Source organism: Oncorhynchus masou, chromosome 1, assembly GCF_036934945.1.
Source record: "Oncorhynchus masou masou isolate Uvic2021 chromosome 1, UVic_Omas_1.1, whole genome shotgun sequence".
Classification (NCBI taxonomy): Eukaryota; Metazoa; Chordata; class Actinopteri; order Salmoniformes; family Salmonidae; genus Oncorhynchus; species Oncorhynchus masou.
In genome coordinates this window covers 68,540,964-68,558,279 of record NC_088212.1, presented here as the reverse complement: position 1 = coordinate 68,558,279, position 17,316 = coordinate 68,540,964, and the positions used below count along the sequence as shown (strand labels likewise).

General features: G+C 41.9%; 1 protein-coding gene across 2 annotated transcripts in view; it reads right to left on the bottom strand.

Moving 5' to 3' along the window:
- The window catches only part of LOC135549093 (unconventional myosin-Ie-like), a 53,817-nt gene extending 37,009 nt beyond the window's left edge, over positions 1-16,808 (bottom strand). For both annotated transcript variants that reach the window (XM_064979155.1, XM_064979161.1), the window contains exon 1: positions 16,505-16,808. In XM_064979155.1, coding sequence (XP_064835227.1) covers positions 16,505-16,507 — 3 coding nt within the window. In that variant the 5' untranslated portion in view covers positions 16,508-16,808. The remainder of the gene's footprint in view (positions 1-16,504) is intronic.
- Between the last annotated feature and the right edge of the window lie 508 nt (positions 16,809-17,316).

The following is a 17,316-nucleotide window of genomic DNA, read 5'->3' as shown; positions in this document are numbered from 1 at the left end:
AGTCAATTCAGTGTTTGTCTGAGAGACATTAACACCTGTAAACATGCAGTTAGTTATTTTCAATGACAGCCTAGTGGGTTGACTGCATTGTTCAGGGGCAGAATGACAGACTTTTACCTTGTCAGCTCGGGGATTTGATCTTGAAACCTGTCGGTTACTAGTCCAACGCTATAACCACTAGGCTACCTGCCGCCCCATGTTTTGTCTATATCTATTAGGTATAAGTGGTAGACATGAGAATCCAGGCTGCAGTGCTTCTCATTCTGCTGTGCAGCTTACCCTGAAGTCACCTGCTTAGAAAAGATATACCAACATCAATAATGCAGAGAAGGCCACCACTACTCCTTAACTGTCTAAGTTCTTATACTGTTTATCTGGGCCATGGCTGACGTACACGTTGAATAAGCGTTTACGTAAGACAAGGCCCTATTTTTCTAAGAGTTTGTTACATAATTGTACTAAATCAACTCTAGATGGTAGCTGAGGGTAGTGTGAACTGGAGAGAGCTGTAGCCTGCAGGGCAGGGCTAGGTAGGGTTGGGCAGGGCTAGGTAGGGTTGGGCAGGGCTAGGTAGGGCTGGATAGCTGGGTGTCTGTGTCCTCCCCAGGGAGAACAGACACAGAGATAAGGAGAGGTGTAAGCTGAGATAGAGGAACCTCTCTTTTGAAACCTCTCCTCCTATGTACCTATCCATGGAAACTCATGTGAAATGTCATATATCATGAGAATACATCTACAGTTGATAAGTCCCCCTTAAATGACATGACAATGTTTATGCTAAGATTCACTTCTAGACACACACAAATAATAATTAAATGTAATAGCACATGCTATGTTATAGGGTGGAACTTAGAAAGACTAAAAAAAGCTAGATGTCTCCATGGGTAGGCCTACTCTTTTAAGAACAGCCACACTATTTTTCTTGCTGCTTGAATGCAAACAAACCATTTGCAGCGGGCTCTCATTCTTACCAATGATTTTCTGTGCCACACAGCGGCTGCTATTTATCCAGAGTCTCAGATTTCAGTCACACAGCTTCCAGCTAGGAGCCCTCGAATAGGAAGGGAAGTCTTGCAAATGTCCAGCGACAATAATATAAATTATATATTTATGCAAAGACAATATCTCCCTGGTCTCAGTTTTTGTATGGCGGTTTGCTCTCTCTGTCAAAGAGAACCTTCCCTCCTTCTTTTTCAGCTTGCCATACATTACCGGGTAGATGCGTGCCACACATAGAATTCCCTGAACTAGACCTAAGTGGGTCCCATGTCACTGCTTAACATTGCTGTGGCAACAACATTCACTCCCTGTAAAACCAGGTAGACCTCAATTAACTCCTGTAAACATGGCTGATAATAAAATGCCATTGGATGAGAGGTGACACCTGTAGGGATACCCTCCCATTCCCAACAAGTAATACCATACTGCAGAGTTCCCTAATAGGCAGCCCGTGGGCCAAATTCAGCCCTGGATGATTTTATTTGTCCCCGACCCAGTGTTCTCTTTGCAAAAAAAAAAAAAAAAACTTTTGTTGTTGGACATAAAATACTGTAAAATCACCAGGAAATCAGCTGAATGTCATTTAAATTTAGGAAATCTGTTCCCAAGTTTTCCTACGCATAAATAGAGAGGCATATGTGATTTTATTCCAATGTAATCAAGGTTTGAATTTTTTTTGTTTTTGTCAAATACTGTTTGGGATTCTTGCCGACCATCCTCTCAAGGATAAATCGGCCCAGAGCTGAATGCAATTGGGGACCCCTGCTATACGGTCATTCAATATCCCTTTACTGTGGAACACATCTGGGTGGTCTGACATTCATACTCATTCATAAGGGATAATGGTAGCACTCTCTAGGAGTCAGTATTGGAATAAAACGTCACGCTACAACACTGCCAGTTAGCAACGTGTTTATAGTATAAATTACTACTCTAAAATATATTTTCTCAAAAGAAAACCCCTATGACTGAAGGATTATACCAAATACTGCTTCTCAGCTGTGAAATCACCTGCTAGTCAGGAGCCAACCACTTCTCATAAATCCATTGCACCCTTCAATATCCACTGGGTATCTTGAAGATAGACCTTCAGAAATCAACTCTATAAATCTTTCATGACATGGTAAAGACTCCATCCTCAGGGTCTAAGACACCTTCTGCATCAGTAATAAGTTTGGTATCTCCTCTTGTGATGAGACTGTTGCCAGGAGGAGAGTCAATTGCCATAAACAGAAAACCCTCTGAATTAGTGAGGCTTTAGCCCAGTAGCAGTCATGGGTTATGGCCTGGACTAATTGGCCCATTTAAAACAGATATATGACAAAGGACCTCCCAGGCCTTGACAGGAGAACTCCTGAATGGGAGAAGGGGAAGAGGGAGGGCCACTCACTGGAAAACACATCAATGCAGCAGGAGTTGTTTTTACAATGTGTACCAAAACTGTCTGGGTTCTGGGCACAGTACTACTGTGGCATAACATGGCTGAAATGAGCCCAGAGTGCCTCAAGTTACCTTGGGATAGGTCTGTGAAGGTCAGACACTGTTCAATTGTGTGGCTGGAGCAAAGAGAGGTGGATGTATATTCTCTAAGACACGTTGAGTGCTTTCATCGCCTGGAATTTTAATCACCGCAATGGAGAGTAAGAGAGAGAACTTCGATAGTGACAGAACAGGAGGGATACAGGTGGTGGTGTGACACGTCAGAAAGAAATGTGAAAGAGAACCTCGTCATAAGGGGTGTGGCTGGCTGGGTGTGTAGAAAAGCATGCCTTGTGCTTGTTCATGGTATAAATATAATAATTACCCAGTTTATACATTGGATGTATAGGTCATTTTCCTCCTTTGGCTCCACCAAGTTCATTCCTCTGCTTATGAACCAGTCCTTTCAGGGGGGCAAACAGATGCCTGACATATCGATCAGTCCAACAGGGCAACAGCAGAGAACACATTAATTCCACTAAGAGGACACAGACACATACACCGGCTGTGTCAATATTAGTTGTGTGATAAGCTATCCGACAGAGGTGAACTTCTATACAAGTTCATATTTGTTTGTTGGGCCTTGCTGCCACTGTGTACATATACAGAGAGGAAGCCACACTAGGTGCCAACTGTACAGTAAGTCCACTACTAGAACACATAAATTACAGCCTGCCATAAAACTGCCCTGCCTAAACAAAGTTTGACAGATTCATACAAATATACAACAACTTTTAAGAGATATTAGCAGCCCACAAAAGGAAGCATAACCGAGAAGTTAATCAAAGCCAGACGTGTGGGAGCTTGATTAAACACTAGCAAGAACTAAAACTCTCTTTCTGCCATCTATTTTTGGACTGAATAAAACGATTGAACATTCACCATAATCATACTCAAATTCAACTGGGTGCATGAAGAAAAAAAACAGGGATGTCCTAGGAACAGTAGAGCCAGATTGGGTGATCAATTATCCTAAATTATCATATCTGGCATGGCTCCCAGGAAGGTAGCATCAGAGAGATGAAGGGCTGTGTGTACTCCTGATGGCATAGAAAACAAGCAGACTAATGATGCCGGTTAGAGCACCTTGCGCCAAGGCACTCCTGGAAATGGGTGCTGGCTGACGACCAAGAGCAGCACAACTCCCATCTGAGCTGACGTTAAACACTCAGGAAGTCATCAACAACGACCTCTCACCAGAAAGCATTCCACCCTCCCCAAGAATGGCCTAATAACCTGGCCTACCCAACAGAACACTGGTAATAACCTGGCCTACCCAACAGAACACTGGTAATAACCTGGCCAACCCAACAGAACACTGGTAATAACCTGGCCTACACAACAGAACACTGGTATTAACCTGGCCTACCCAACAGAACACTGGTAATAACCTGGCCAACCCAACAGAACACTGGTATTAACCTGGCCTACCCAACAGAACACTGGTAATAACCTGGCCAACCCAACAGAACACTGGTAATAACCTGGCCTACACAACAGAACACTGGTAATAACCTGGCCTACCCAACAAAACACTGGTAATAACCTGGCCTACCCAACAGAACACTGGTAAAAACCTGGCCTACCCAACAGAACACTGGTAATAACCTGGCCAACCCAACAGAACACTGGTAATAACCTGGCCTACACAACAGAACACTGGTATTAACCTGGCCTACCCAACAGAACACTGGTAATAACCTGGTCTACCCAACATAACACTGGTAATAACCTGGCCTACCCAACATAACACTGGTAATAACCTGGCCTACCCAACAGAACACTGGTAATAACCTGGCCTACCCAACAGAACACTGGTAATAACCTGGCCTACCCAACAGAACACTGGTAATAACCTGGCCTACACAACAGAACACTGGTAATAACCTGGCCTACACAACAGAACACTGGTAATAACTTGGCCTACCCAACAGAACACTGGAAATAACCTGGCCTACACAACAGAACACTGGTAAAAACCTGGCCTACACAACAGAACACTGGTAATAACCTGGCCTACCCAACATAACACTGGTAATAACCTGGCCTACCCAACATAACACTGGTAATAACCTGGCCTACCCAACAGAACACTGGTAATAACCTGGCCTACCCAACAGAACACTGGTAATAACCTGGCCTACACAACATAACACTGGTAATAACCTGGCCTACCCAACATAACACTGGTAATAACCTGGCCTACACAACAGAACACTGGTAATAACCTGGCCTACACAACAGAACACTGGTAATAACCTGGCCTACACAACAGAACACTGGTAATAACCTGGCCTACCCAACATAACACTGGTAATAACCTGGCCTACACAACAGAACACTGGTAATAACCTGGCCTACCCAACATAACACTGGTAATAACCTGGCCTACCCAACAGAACACTGGTAATAACCTGGCCTACCCAACAGAACACTGGCACAGACCTTTACTTTACACACCCATGCATTTACAGTCTGTCTGGGACTGGGTATGAGGCTGCTGTCTGTCACTGTATTTCCACACAGCATGCCCAGAGAGATCAAAATAAAATACTTATTTTGGAATACTTAGTTTTGTCACTGACTTACTTTGTGTCTGAACAGTCCAAGCAGCTGACCAGCTCTAAAAAATTAAATGGAAGAGAGCTCAAACTCAGTCACTGCTACACACACACACACATTGGAAAATTATCTCAAATACAGCTTCATGACTTACTGTTCTGAATATACACAATGGATCCAATGACAAACATTTACATTCCACAAAGATAACCTTAATGAATCACAATCAGCTTCACTGTCACAAAGCAAATGTTCACACACCAGATTCCACTGCAATACTTGATACATTTCTCATATAAAATCTTATTTCAAAGGGTTTGTGCAGTAAAAATGTGAGAAGAATAAAAAATTATAGATGTTGCAGTAGGCTGTTTATAGTCCTCTCCAGCTTTGAAGGGAACAATATAGCACAGTTTCAATTATTTCCAGCTGACATTTTCTAGATTCTCTGACATTAATCTTATATTTTGTTGGTCACTATAGAATTGCTAATGGATTGCAGAGCTACATCACACCCTTTCATTGAGGGTTACAGTTGATGTTTGGTTCAGTGATATGTACAGTTAATCCCATCCATACATACATACAGTACTAGTAAAAAGCTTGGACACACCTACTCATTCAAGGGTTTTTCTTTATTTTTACTATATTCTACATTGTAGAATAATAGTGAAGACATGAAAACTATGAAATAACACATATGGAATCATGTCGTAACCAAAGGTTTTAAACAAATCTAAATATATTTTATATTTTAAAATCTTCAAATTAGCCATCCTTTGCCTTGATGACAGCTTTGTACCCTCTTGGCATTCTCTCAAGCAGCTTCATGAGGAATGCTTTTCCAACTGTCTTGAAGGAGTTCCCACATATGCTGAGCACTTGTTGGCTGCTTTTCCTTCACTCTGCGGTACAACTCATCCCAAACTATCTTAATTGGTGATTGTGGAGGCCAGGTCCTCTGATGCAGCGCTCTATCACTCTCCTTTTTGGTCAAATAGCCCTTACACCGCCTGGAGGTGTGTTTGGGGTAATTGTCCTGTTGAAAAACAAATGATAATGGGACTAAGCGCAAACCAGATGGGATGGCATATTGCTGCATAATGCTGTGGTAGCCATGCTGAGTAAGTGTGCCTTGAATTCTAAATAAATCACAGACAGTGTCACCAGCAAATCACCCCCACACCATCACACCTCCTCCTCCATGCTTCATGGTGGAAACCACACATGCAGAGATCATCCGTGCATCTACTCTGCGTCTCACAAAGACACGGCGATTGGAACCAAAAATCTCAAAGTTGGGGGGGAGGGGGGGGGCGCAATGCAAATTGTCCGGTGGTGATTTTTGTGAATTGTTCAGCAGTCTAATGGCTTGGGGGTAGAAGCTGTTGAGGAGCCTTTTGGTCCTAGACTTGGCACTCCAGTACCGCTTGCCGCGCGGTAGCATAGAACACAGTCTATGACTGGAGTCTCTGACAATGTTATGGGCTTTCCTCTGACACCACCTATTACATAGGTCCTGGATGGCAGGAAGCTTGGCCCCAGTGATGTACTGAGCCGTACACACTACCTTCTGTAGCACCTTACAGTCAGATGTCGAGCAGTTGCCATACCAGGCGGTGATGCAACCAGTCAGGATGCTCTCGATGGTGCAGCTGTAGAATATTTTTAAGATCTGGGGACCCATGCCAAATCTTTTCAGTCTCCTGAGGGGGAAAAGGTTTTATCGTGCCCTCTTCACGATTGTCTTGGTATGTTTGGACCATGATAGTTTGTTGGTGATGTAGACACCAAGGAACTTGAAACTCTCGACTCGCTCCACTATGGAGCGATGTTAATGGGGGCCTGTTCGACCTGCCTTTTCCTCTAGTCCACGATCAGCTCCTTTGTCTTGCTCACATTGAGGGAGAGGTTGTTGTCCTGGCACCATACTGTTAGTTCTCTGACCTCCCTATAGACCGACTCATCATTGTTGGTGATCAGGCCTACCACTGTTGTGTCGTCAGCAAACTTAATGATGGCGTTGGAGTCGTGTTTGGCCACGCAGTTGAGGGGGAACAGGAAATACAGGAGGGGACTAAGTACACACCATTGAGGGGCCCCAGTGTTAAGGATCAGCGTGGCAGACGTATTGTTGCCTACTCTTACCACCTGGGGGCAGCCAGTCAGGAAGTCCAGGATCCAGTTGCAGAGGAAGGTGTTTAGTCCCAGAGTTCTTAGCTTAGTGATAAGCTTTGTGGGCACTATGGTGTTGAACGCTGAGCTGTAGTCGATGAACAGCATTCTCACATAGGTGTTCCCTTTGTCCAGGTGAGAAAGGGAGGTTGGAGTGTGATTGAGATTGCGTCATCTGTGGGTCTGTTGGGGCGGTATGCGAATTGGAGTGGGTCTAGGGTGTCTGGGAGGATGCTGTTGATGTGAGCCATGATCAGCCTTTCAAAGCACTTAAAGGCTACCCACGTGAGTTCCAAGGGGTGGTAATGATTTAGGCAGGTTACCCTCACTTCCTTGGGCACAGGGACTATGGTGGTCTGCTTGAAACATGTAGGTATTACAGACTCGGTCAGGGAGAAGTTGAAAATGTCAGTGAAGACACTTGACAGTTGGTCCGCGCATGCTTTGAGTACACGTCCTGGTAATCCGTCTGGCAGGCAGCTTTGTGAATGTTGGCCTAGTTAAAGGTTTTGTACACATCAGCTACCAAGAGCGTTATCACACAGTCATCATACAGTCATCCAGAACAGCCGGCGCTCTCATGCATTCTTCAGTGTTGCGTGCCTCAAAGCAAGCATAAAAGGCATTTAGCTCATCTGGTAGGCTCGCGTCACTGGGCAGCTCGTGTCTGGGATTTCCTCATCTGGTAAGCTTCGCTTTGTGGTGGTAAATAGACGGCTACAAATAATACAGATGAGAACTCTTGGTAGATAGTGTGGTCAACAACTTATCATAAGGTACTCTACCTCAGGCGAGCAATACCTCGAGACTTCTTTAATATTAGACATCACAAAAAGACACACACCCCCACCACTCGTCTTACCAGAGGTAACGTCTCTGTTCTGATGGTGCATGGAAAATCCCACCAGCTCTATATTGTCCGTTTCTTCGTTCAACCACGTCTCGGTGAAACATAAGATGTTACAGTTTTTAATTTCCCGTTGGTAGGATAATCTTAATAATAGGCCATCAATTTTATTTTCTAACGATTGCATGTTAGCAAGGAGAATGGAAGGCATTGGGAGCTTACTCGGTCACCTCTGGCTTCTCCGAAGGATCCCCGATCTGCGTCCACTTTTCCGGCGTCTATTCTTCACGCAAAAGACATGGATCTGGGCCTTTTCCAGTGAACGCAGGATATCCTTCTCGTTGGACTCGTTAAAAAAACGTTTCTTCCAGTTCGTGTTGAGTAATCGCTTTTCTGATGTCCAAAAGTTATTTTTCGGTTGTAAGAGACGGTAGCAGCAACATTATGTACACAAAAAAATTAAAAATAACAAAATGCAACAAACAAAAAAAACTGGTTGGTTTGGAGAATGTAAAACTTCAGCCATGTTCTTCGGCGCCATCTTACATTGTACATGATTCCATTTGTGTTATTTCATAGTTTTGATGTCTTCACTATTATTATACAATGTAGAAAACAGTAAAAATAAAGAACTTTTGACTGGTCGTGTAGCTAATGAGATTATGGGTATTACTGGCACAATACAGTGAGAAATTCTGTGGCACAATAGTATGCTAATTGATGATTATAGGAAAGCCATAATGAGTCATTAGACTTAATCTGAGAAGTGACGCAGGGTGAAAACAATGGTGACATAGGGCACGGTGACAGACAGATGGGCTGATAAAGTCTCCATGGGGCAGTACTGGAGCCCAAACACTGAATCAGAGGCCTATGATCTTTTGACATAATGTGACAGTGGGAAGGAAACAAGCTGAACAGATAGAGTGTAACATCTCTCGTCGGAATGAGGATCGGACCAAAACGCAGTGTGGTAAGTGTTCATGATTTTTATTGATCAAACCACTCGAACAAAATAACAAAGTGAAAAAACAAACAATTCTGTAAGGCAAATAAACTGTACAGAAAACAACTACCCACAAAACACAGGTGGGAAAAAGGCTGCCTAAGTATGATTCCCAATCAGAGACAACAATAGACAGCTGCCTCTGAGAACCACACTCGGCCAAAAACAAAGAAATAGAAAACATAGAAATAAAGAAACTAGAATGCACACACTAGTCACCCTGGCCTCACCGAAATAGAGAATAAAAGCCTCTCTATGGCCAGGGCGTGACATAAAGGGAACTCAGCTCTTGGAAGAGCGTGACATTTTTCCATCTCAACAGCTGTCCTAACGGGTGAGAAAACACATGCAAATAGAAGCTTTAGATGGGACTTTTATTACCAATTTGTTGCTGAACAGTTTCACCTTCTTAGTGTGGGAGACTGTAGACAGTGGATATATGTTGAAAATGACAAAAAGGGTGCACTTGACTCTCACTGTGATGCTACTTGTTTGTTATTTAGCAACAAGGCCCGGGGGGTTGTATATGGCCAATATACCACGGCTAAGGGCTGTTCTTACACACTAAGCAACGTGGAGTGCCTGGACACAGCCCTTAGCCGTGGTTTATTGGCCATATATCACAAACCCCCGAGGTGCCTTACTGCTATTAGAAACTGGTTACCAACGTAAATAGAGCAGTAATTGATTATATATATATTTTAAATACCTGTAGTATAGGGCCTAATATACCACATCTGTCAGCCAATCAGCATTCAGGACTCGAACCACTCAGTTTATAATAAGAATTATTACAGTTATGCACCAGTAACACTAAAGTGACATAAACATTGACATGCGACTGATGATTAATCTGTGCACCCAGGAAAGAGATTGATAGACCTGGGAGATGAGCTATCCTTTTACTGGAATGTAGGCATCACCCATGGAATTCAGGGCATGTTTGTCTGTATGCTAGTGTGGAAACATAACCCTGTCACTTCAGCTCAGATCCACAGACAAGACAGAAAATATCCAGAGGCAGACAGAAGACACCATCTGTGCCCAATGGGGCTGATATCATGGTAACTACATTTGAAAATATGAAAATGATAGTGACAAATGTTGTGAAATCTTTGTCTCACAGCATGAAATTGCCTAAAATACGTCAAACCTATATACTTCTAGGAAAAACATGAGTTTCCATTTACTACACATGGCACCTCTATAAAACATAGCAGCTGTTTAATTGTTGGCCAGACTAGAACAGGTGGGTGTTTTCTGTGAGAGAAGACATCACATCAGACTAGAAGTCTGATCAAAAGTGGCCTCTACTACATGGGACCAAAGAGCAGCCTGTCACAGTCCTCCCCATCCCTCACTGGGGTAATGGGAGACATTCGATGTGAGAACAGACTGTGCTCTCAATTGGGCTGCAGCCCCAGTGAGGGTAGAGGCCTGCTGGGCTCCCAGTCTTGTGGGTAGTGGTGCGAGAACCAGGCTCACAAACAGTGTGCTGTACCAAGGGCTGGGCAGAAGGAAACCTGGGCAAGCCAGAAGAGAAGAGGGGAGCTGACAGTGAGCTCGCCGGGACACACAGACCCAGATCACTTTACAGAGGGGAAAATGCAGCTGGCTGTTCCTCACCTGACCACCACAATTTTTTTTTTTATACCTTTATTTTACTAGGCAAGTCAGTTAAGAACAAATTCTTATTTTCAATGACAGCCTAGGAACAGTGGGTTAACTGCCTGTTCAGGGGCAGAACGACAGATTTTGTACCTTGTCAGCTCGGGGATTTGAACTTGCAACCTTTCGGTTACTAGTCCAATGCTCTAACCACTAGGCTACACTGCCGCCCCACATTCACAGCTGTCCCAGGTTGCTGAGGGATGTGTTTCAGATTTCAAAGAATATCAAAGGCCTGCCTTATCACTGTGCCATCAGTGAAACGGCTGAAGAAAGCAGAAAGGGAGGGAGCAGGGAACATTTACTTGTCAGTAAAGAACAATGGGGTTTGGTTTGGAGAACAAACTGCCACCATGCTCAACTACTGAGGAATACTAAGTGCCAAACAGAGGAAGTTGCTGTGTTAATGGCATCATGAATGGACACCATGAAGTGGTATCCTCTAATGTGATGCACTTTAAAAGAAATGGCAGGATGTGGCATCACATCATACAACATATCTGTTTGAAGACAGAAAGGTCAACATCAGCTCTTCATAAAACTAATGAAAATGTTAAACCTTCAATAAAAAGTTAAATTAAAGGAATGCTCATTTTATGTTTAATTCGTCCTTTTAACTTTTCATTTTGCACAAACAAACCACAACGGATTACAACTAATGAGTAATTATTCTTCAGGGGAGCTTCTGTGAGAACATTATCAGAATAGTATAGCCCAGACCAGTGTTTAACACTCAGAAATAAATCTGATTCTTCCATCTGTTCTGAAAGTCAGTAAGACGGAACTTAGAACCTGTGTGATGGCTTACGGAACGCCACGAACATGAAGATGGAGCTTTGTAACAAAGACCAATATGTGTGGGATTGATAAAGAGGAGAGTGTAGGTTTACTGGACCTCTGTGAAAAATGTAACAAGTTCCCTAGTTCTACAGAAGGGGTGTTCGCCATGTTCTAGAGAAGGTCTCAAATTCCTGCAAAAAATATTTGTAGCAATGCAGGGTGGAAAATGGAGCGCAGGCTTTGAAATGGAGCGATGTTACTGAGCATTCACCTCCCTGCAGGAAAAGCTGATAAAAACCATATGCTGTCATACTGACCTAGTATTCAGCATCTGTGGGGCCTATGTGGGGCCTATGAGTGATGCTACCGTCTGGTGCTCCAGACAGTCAGAGTGACAGACGGCTTCTCTCCACACAAGCCAAATATTAGAGTTCGCCTAATGTGGCCCCAAAAAGCCTTTCAAAAATGAAGAGTTTTGCACTGAGTAACTGCATTGTGTTTCGCATTGATGCATAACGTTCATTCTTTATCTCTGACATCAGGCTAAAGAGAGGAGAATATCTGGGGAAGGTTTGTTATTTGACAGAAAGTCTGTTTTTGACGAGCCAGGTTCTGACACATCCAGATGACGTGCTATGATCTTGTTCGCAAAACAGCAACCTACTTGTGGAGTAAACCTGGAAAAACAATTGCTCCTTCCATGTCCAATTCTTCCGGTGGTGCAAAATGTTAAGATGCAAGACGTATTAAATGTTTTCCACCTGGGTCATTGAAAGGATATATTCAGTTGTGTCCAAATGTTTGATATTGTTTTGAACTCAACCTTATCATTCTCTGCTTACTGAATATTATACTCAATAAATCTGTCACTGATGAAGGGATCTGCATATACAGCGCATATGTTCTACTGTCATTAAAGCTACCTCACAAGAAGGAAACCACTCCATTTCCTTCTGGTCATTCAGCATGCAATTCAGTACCCATGCCAGGGAACCGCCCACAAGCACTAGCATAAATAGGAATATCTCCAACTTCAGCAGAACCAGGGGAATATCAAAGGCCTGCATTATTCTGCAGTAAACCCACTGCAGAATATTACCTCTGAAGTGAGTCAGATTGTGCCTCAAGGCTAAAAGTTTTCTAATGCTGGCTCATCTTGTGTGCACAGCATGCTGAATCTATCTATCCTCATATCTGGGTTTGTTCATTGGAATCTACTACAGAAGGAGAAAGAATGTTTTTAAAACCAATATGATCCTACAGAGAGGTAGTCGTCCAGTCATCAAGCAATGTAAATGCATGCATTTTATGGTACCTCATATGGGAGGACAATGGGTAAATCCATTTGAATTCAATCAATTTTGACAGCAACCCTTTTGATTTGAACTAAACCTTCCATACATATTTGCCCATTGAAGAAGTGGTCAGAAAGTGATAAAGAGTGCATCCAGAAATAAAGGTGCTCAAAGTTGAGCTTTTTTGCATACCCCACCATACCATGAGATATCCATGTCTTCATCACTGGAGAAGATAAACGGTTGATTGAATTTAAAAGCTTGCAAACAGTTGTCAAACAGTTTTATAATTTCTTTAAAAAAAAAAATTAACCTTAAATGCCAATTATCTAATATCGAATAAACTCAACAAAAAAATTATAATTGGATGTTGTACTTAGACCCAATTTGACATAATTTTAGGTTTTTGTGTTGTGCCCGCCATCGGTTGAGACACACAACATGCTCTTGAATACAGGGTGGGTGTCATATTTTGCCTGATAAATGTACTAAAATGGGAATACCATTTGAAAATCTAAATTTTAAATTGTTCCACAAAAATGGTTGGAGGTCCACACATCAGACAACGTTAACTTGAATGGGAATAATCTGTTTTAAATTATACTGTCAATAATCCTCCATAGGAAACCTATTGAAGTTTGAAATCATACAAATATAGATAATAGAACAGACATGACCATTTAAATTGACACTGGACGGTGGGTGGACCAGAGGTCCTCTTTGTGGTAGTAATTAGAATTTACAATTTAAATTTAAATTTCAACAGTATACCAGTTAAATTGCAGTGGTCTGAAGGGATAGGACTGATATTTCCATGATTGAAATGACACCCACTCTGTACTCAAGAGCATCTTGTGTCTCAACCGATGGCAGACATAGCACAAAAACCTCAGATGATGTAAAGTAGAGGCTAAGAAACTATCAAATAGTTTCACAACCCAGTTTGTAAGCTTTTAAATGATATCAAACTCAACCATTTATCTTTTCCAGTAATGAAGACATAATGTCCCATGGTATGGTGGGGTATGCAAAATGGTCAAATCTGAGCAACTCTATCTCCTGAATGTTTTGGCATTCAGGTGCAAAAAGTCGCTTTCTGAGCACTTCTTCCATGGGCGAGCATGTATGGAAAGTTTTATTTAAATCAAAAGGGATGCTCAAAAAGTTATTCAATTTATATGGATTTACCCCAATGGAAGCTCAAGTAAAATAGTTCAGTTAAATCTCCTATAATCATACCTCATTGTCCTGATATAACATGAAAAATACTTTATGTTCTCAGTTTGACTGTTAGCTAAGTTATAGAGCTCAGTTATGTGCTACTGAGTATATATTATGTATAGGTTTGTTCCTTGGATTTCCTTGTGGGGAACCAGATCTACAGGATCCATACACTGTGCACTGGGAGCAGAGCAGTGAGACTGCATAACAGGGTTGACCTGTTCTAGAGAGACAATATATGGACATAGGGCAGGGTTGGTAATGTCAGAATACACACAGTGTACAAAATATTAGGAACACCTTCCTAATATTGAGTTGCCCCCCCTTTTGCTCTCAGAACAGTCTCAATTCGCCGGGGCATAGACATCACAAGATGTCAAAAGCATTCGATGCTGGCCCATGTTAACTCCAATGCTCCCCACAGTTGTGTCAAGTTGGCTGGATGTCCTTTGGGTGGTGGACAATTTTTGATACACAAGGAAAATTGTTGAGTGTGAAAACCCCAGTAGCACGGCACCTGGCACCTACTACCATACCAGCTTCAAAGGCTAGTCTTGCCCATTCACCCTCTGAATGACACATGTACACAATCCATGTCTCAGTTGTCTCATGGCTTAAAAATCCTTCTTTTAACCCGTTTCCTTCCCTTCATCTACACTGATTGAAGTGGATTTAACAAGTGACATCAATAAGGGATCATAGCTTTCACCTGGTCAGTCTATTTCATGGAAAGAGCTGGTATTACTAAATGTTTTGTACAGTAAGTGTACAGTACATTACAAGTCAAGCAACGTCATTCAGTGAATTCGGGCAATTCAAGCTGAATAAATTATACAAAATGTGAAAAAAATCTTATTTAATTAAATCAAACAAAATAAAATATACATTATTGATTAGACCCAACCTCTGCCTTTAAAGAGAATGTAATACTGCAGTTTACCTGTTGGATTCAATAAACAGTATTTTAGCGGATATCCACATTGGGATATCTGCCACAATGGCAATGGCCTCATGAACTGTGGTCTAAACACAAAGGAAGAGGCCATGCAACAGGGACAACTTTCTCCATAATTCTCACCGGTATGCTTAAGCTGCTGGGATGACATTCAGTAAGCAGGAGAAACCGGTCTCCATGTGGATAACACACATGCTGCTCTCTGTCTCCTCTTCCATGACCAACCTGTATTATTCAAAGTAGGGCCGTACCTCACGAACCAACACTATACCTAGGAAGTGGGAGCTGTATGTCTGTCAATATAGGTGGTTGCTATAGTGACTGTATCTGCAAGCCACTTTTCTTTTACACCCCCTCCTCCCCTACAGATGTATAATTATATGGTAAGTGAGATGAAAGTTGTTGAGTAGACAACAACTAAAAAGGAGACGGTTTTTTTCAATTATGCCATATTGACTTAGTTGTGAGCAGTGTGACCCACCTGTATCACAGAGAGTAAACAAACATGTTTAACAACGAACAGGGCAGACTGTTTCCAACTGGGCCCTCTAGATCTCAAGAGATCCATGATCCAGTTATCTTTAGCATGTCTCACTGAGGCTTTGATATCCGATACACACTGTTGACCAAAACATTTTATTGGTTCAATGTTTAATGTTTTACTATATCTCTCATCCACATACAAAATCCTGCTCAGTTAGAGAGGGGGGTGAGAGAGAGAGAGAACTTTTATCATAAACATATGGTAGGTAGGCTACTCCTCAAATAGGAGAGCGAAAATAATGGATTGGATTGTTGTTGCATTCTTATTAACATTCCATACAACCTGCTAGATTGGATTGATGACATAAAGGAGACTAGAATAAGCATTTAGTCCATGTTGTTGTTTGAATTGAACTTTACACTGTAGCAAAACAAAAACTAACATGATTGCAATTCCTGTCTACTTAAAAATATATAATTCCGTGAAGTAGGCACTCATACATCCAGCTATGTTATTATTCTCTATGGCAATTAAAAACAAAATGGCTATTGGTTACAATAATAGGCAACTTCACAACAGCCTCTAAAAATGACCCTTGCAGCCCCTCAGTAGGCTATGACACATGACAACATGACCTTGTTGAACGACTAGCCAAGTTAAACTAAACTTTTCTCCAAATAGTCTGGTGACAATATGCAGGATGCAATATCGACCTTTTTTCACAATTCATTAAAATGATATGGTCATTAAGCTAAAACATAAGATTATATTTCATAAAATTACATTGTCCCTTGTATTGACAGTATTGATACTGTGCAATAGGAATATGCTGTTCTTGAGATTTATAACAATGTTATGACATGTGATGGAAATTTAACGTCATAGTGTCACAATCCATTAGATCTCTGAATATTTAAGAATCTATAAGAATTGTCATTTCCCTTTCAACATTATACATTATCGTGTTTCTTCATAGTCATATGACATGATTATCCCCCCCCAAAAACAGTCTGTAACAGATAAGTTATCTTACCATTTTCTCTCCTTCCCCAGACAGTAACAATGTATCCTTGTATTCCGTACTGAACAGGGGCTGTCTCAGTAGTCGTCTAGTACTAATAACTGTACAACGTTGTTGTTTTTGCAGTAAGACAAATTCTAAATAAACAATAGGATCCCAGATGCCTTCCAAGCAGGAACGCACGGATTCTCCTCAGGACCTGGTTGCTCTGTCCATACTGTAGCTATTGTCTAAAAGTGAATCGGCACAGGAACTAAACTCAGGCTCCGAATGCTGCAGTATGTTTGAGCCGTGAAGTTAAACTTCGAGGCTGTTGACCGAGCTGCCGAACCAAACAATCCATAAATGGAAAATTCGTCTTTTGCCCTCAGCCAATAGGAGCGGGATCTGGACGCGTCACTCCAGAGGGAATCCCACCAGATGATTTTGGGCTCGTTGAAGAACGCATGTGCTGTGGGTAGAAAGTGTCGTGCAATCAAATCAGACAAATAAGAACATTAAATTTGATAATCATTTATTCTGAAAGAGGACCATATTGTACAAGCATTATACACGTTATGATACTTTTAGATCACTCCTGGGATGGCTTTTACAAATGTATCGTTTTGGTTGAAATTGTGTTTGAAATTCACTGCTCGACTGGGGGACTTCACAGATAATTCCATGTGTGGGATACAGAGATGAGGTAGTCATTACATTTTTTGAAACACTATTATTGCACATGCAATGTATTAGAGTCCATGCACATTTTTACTCCTGAAATGATTTAGGCTTGCCATGACAAAGGGGCTTAATACTTAATACTGTTTCAGCTTTTCATTTTG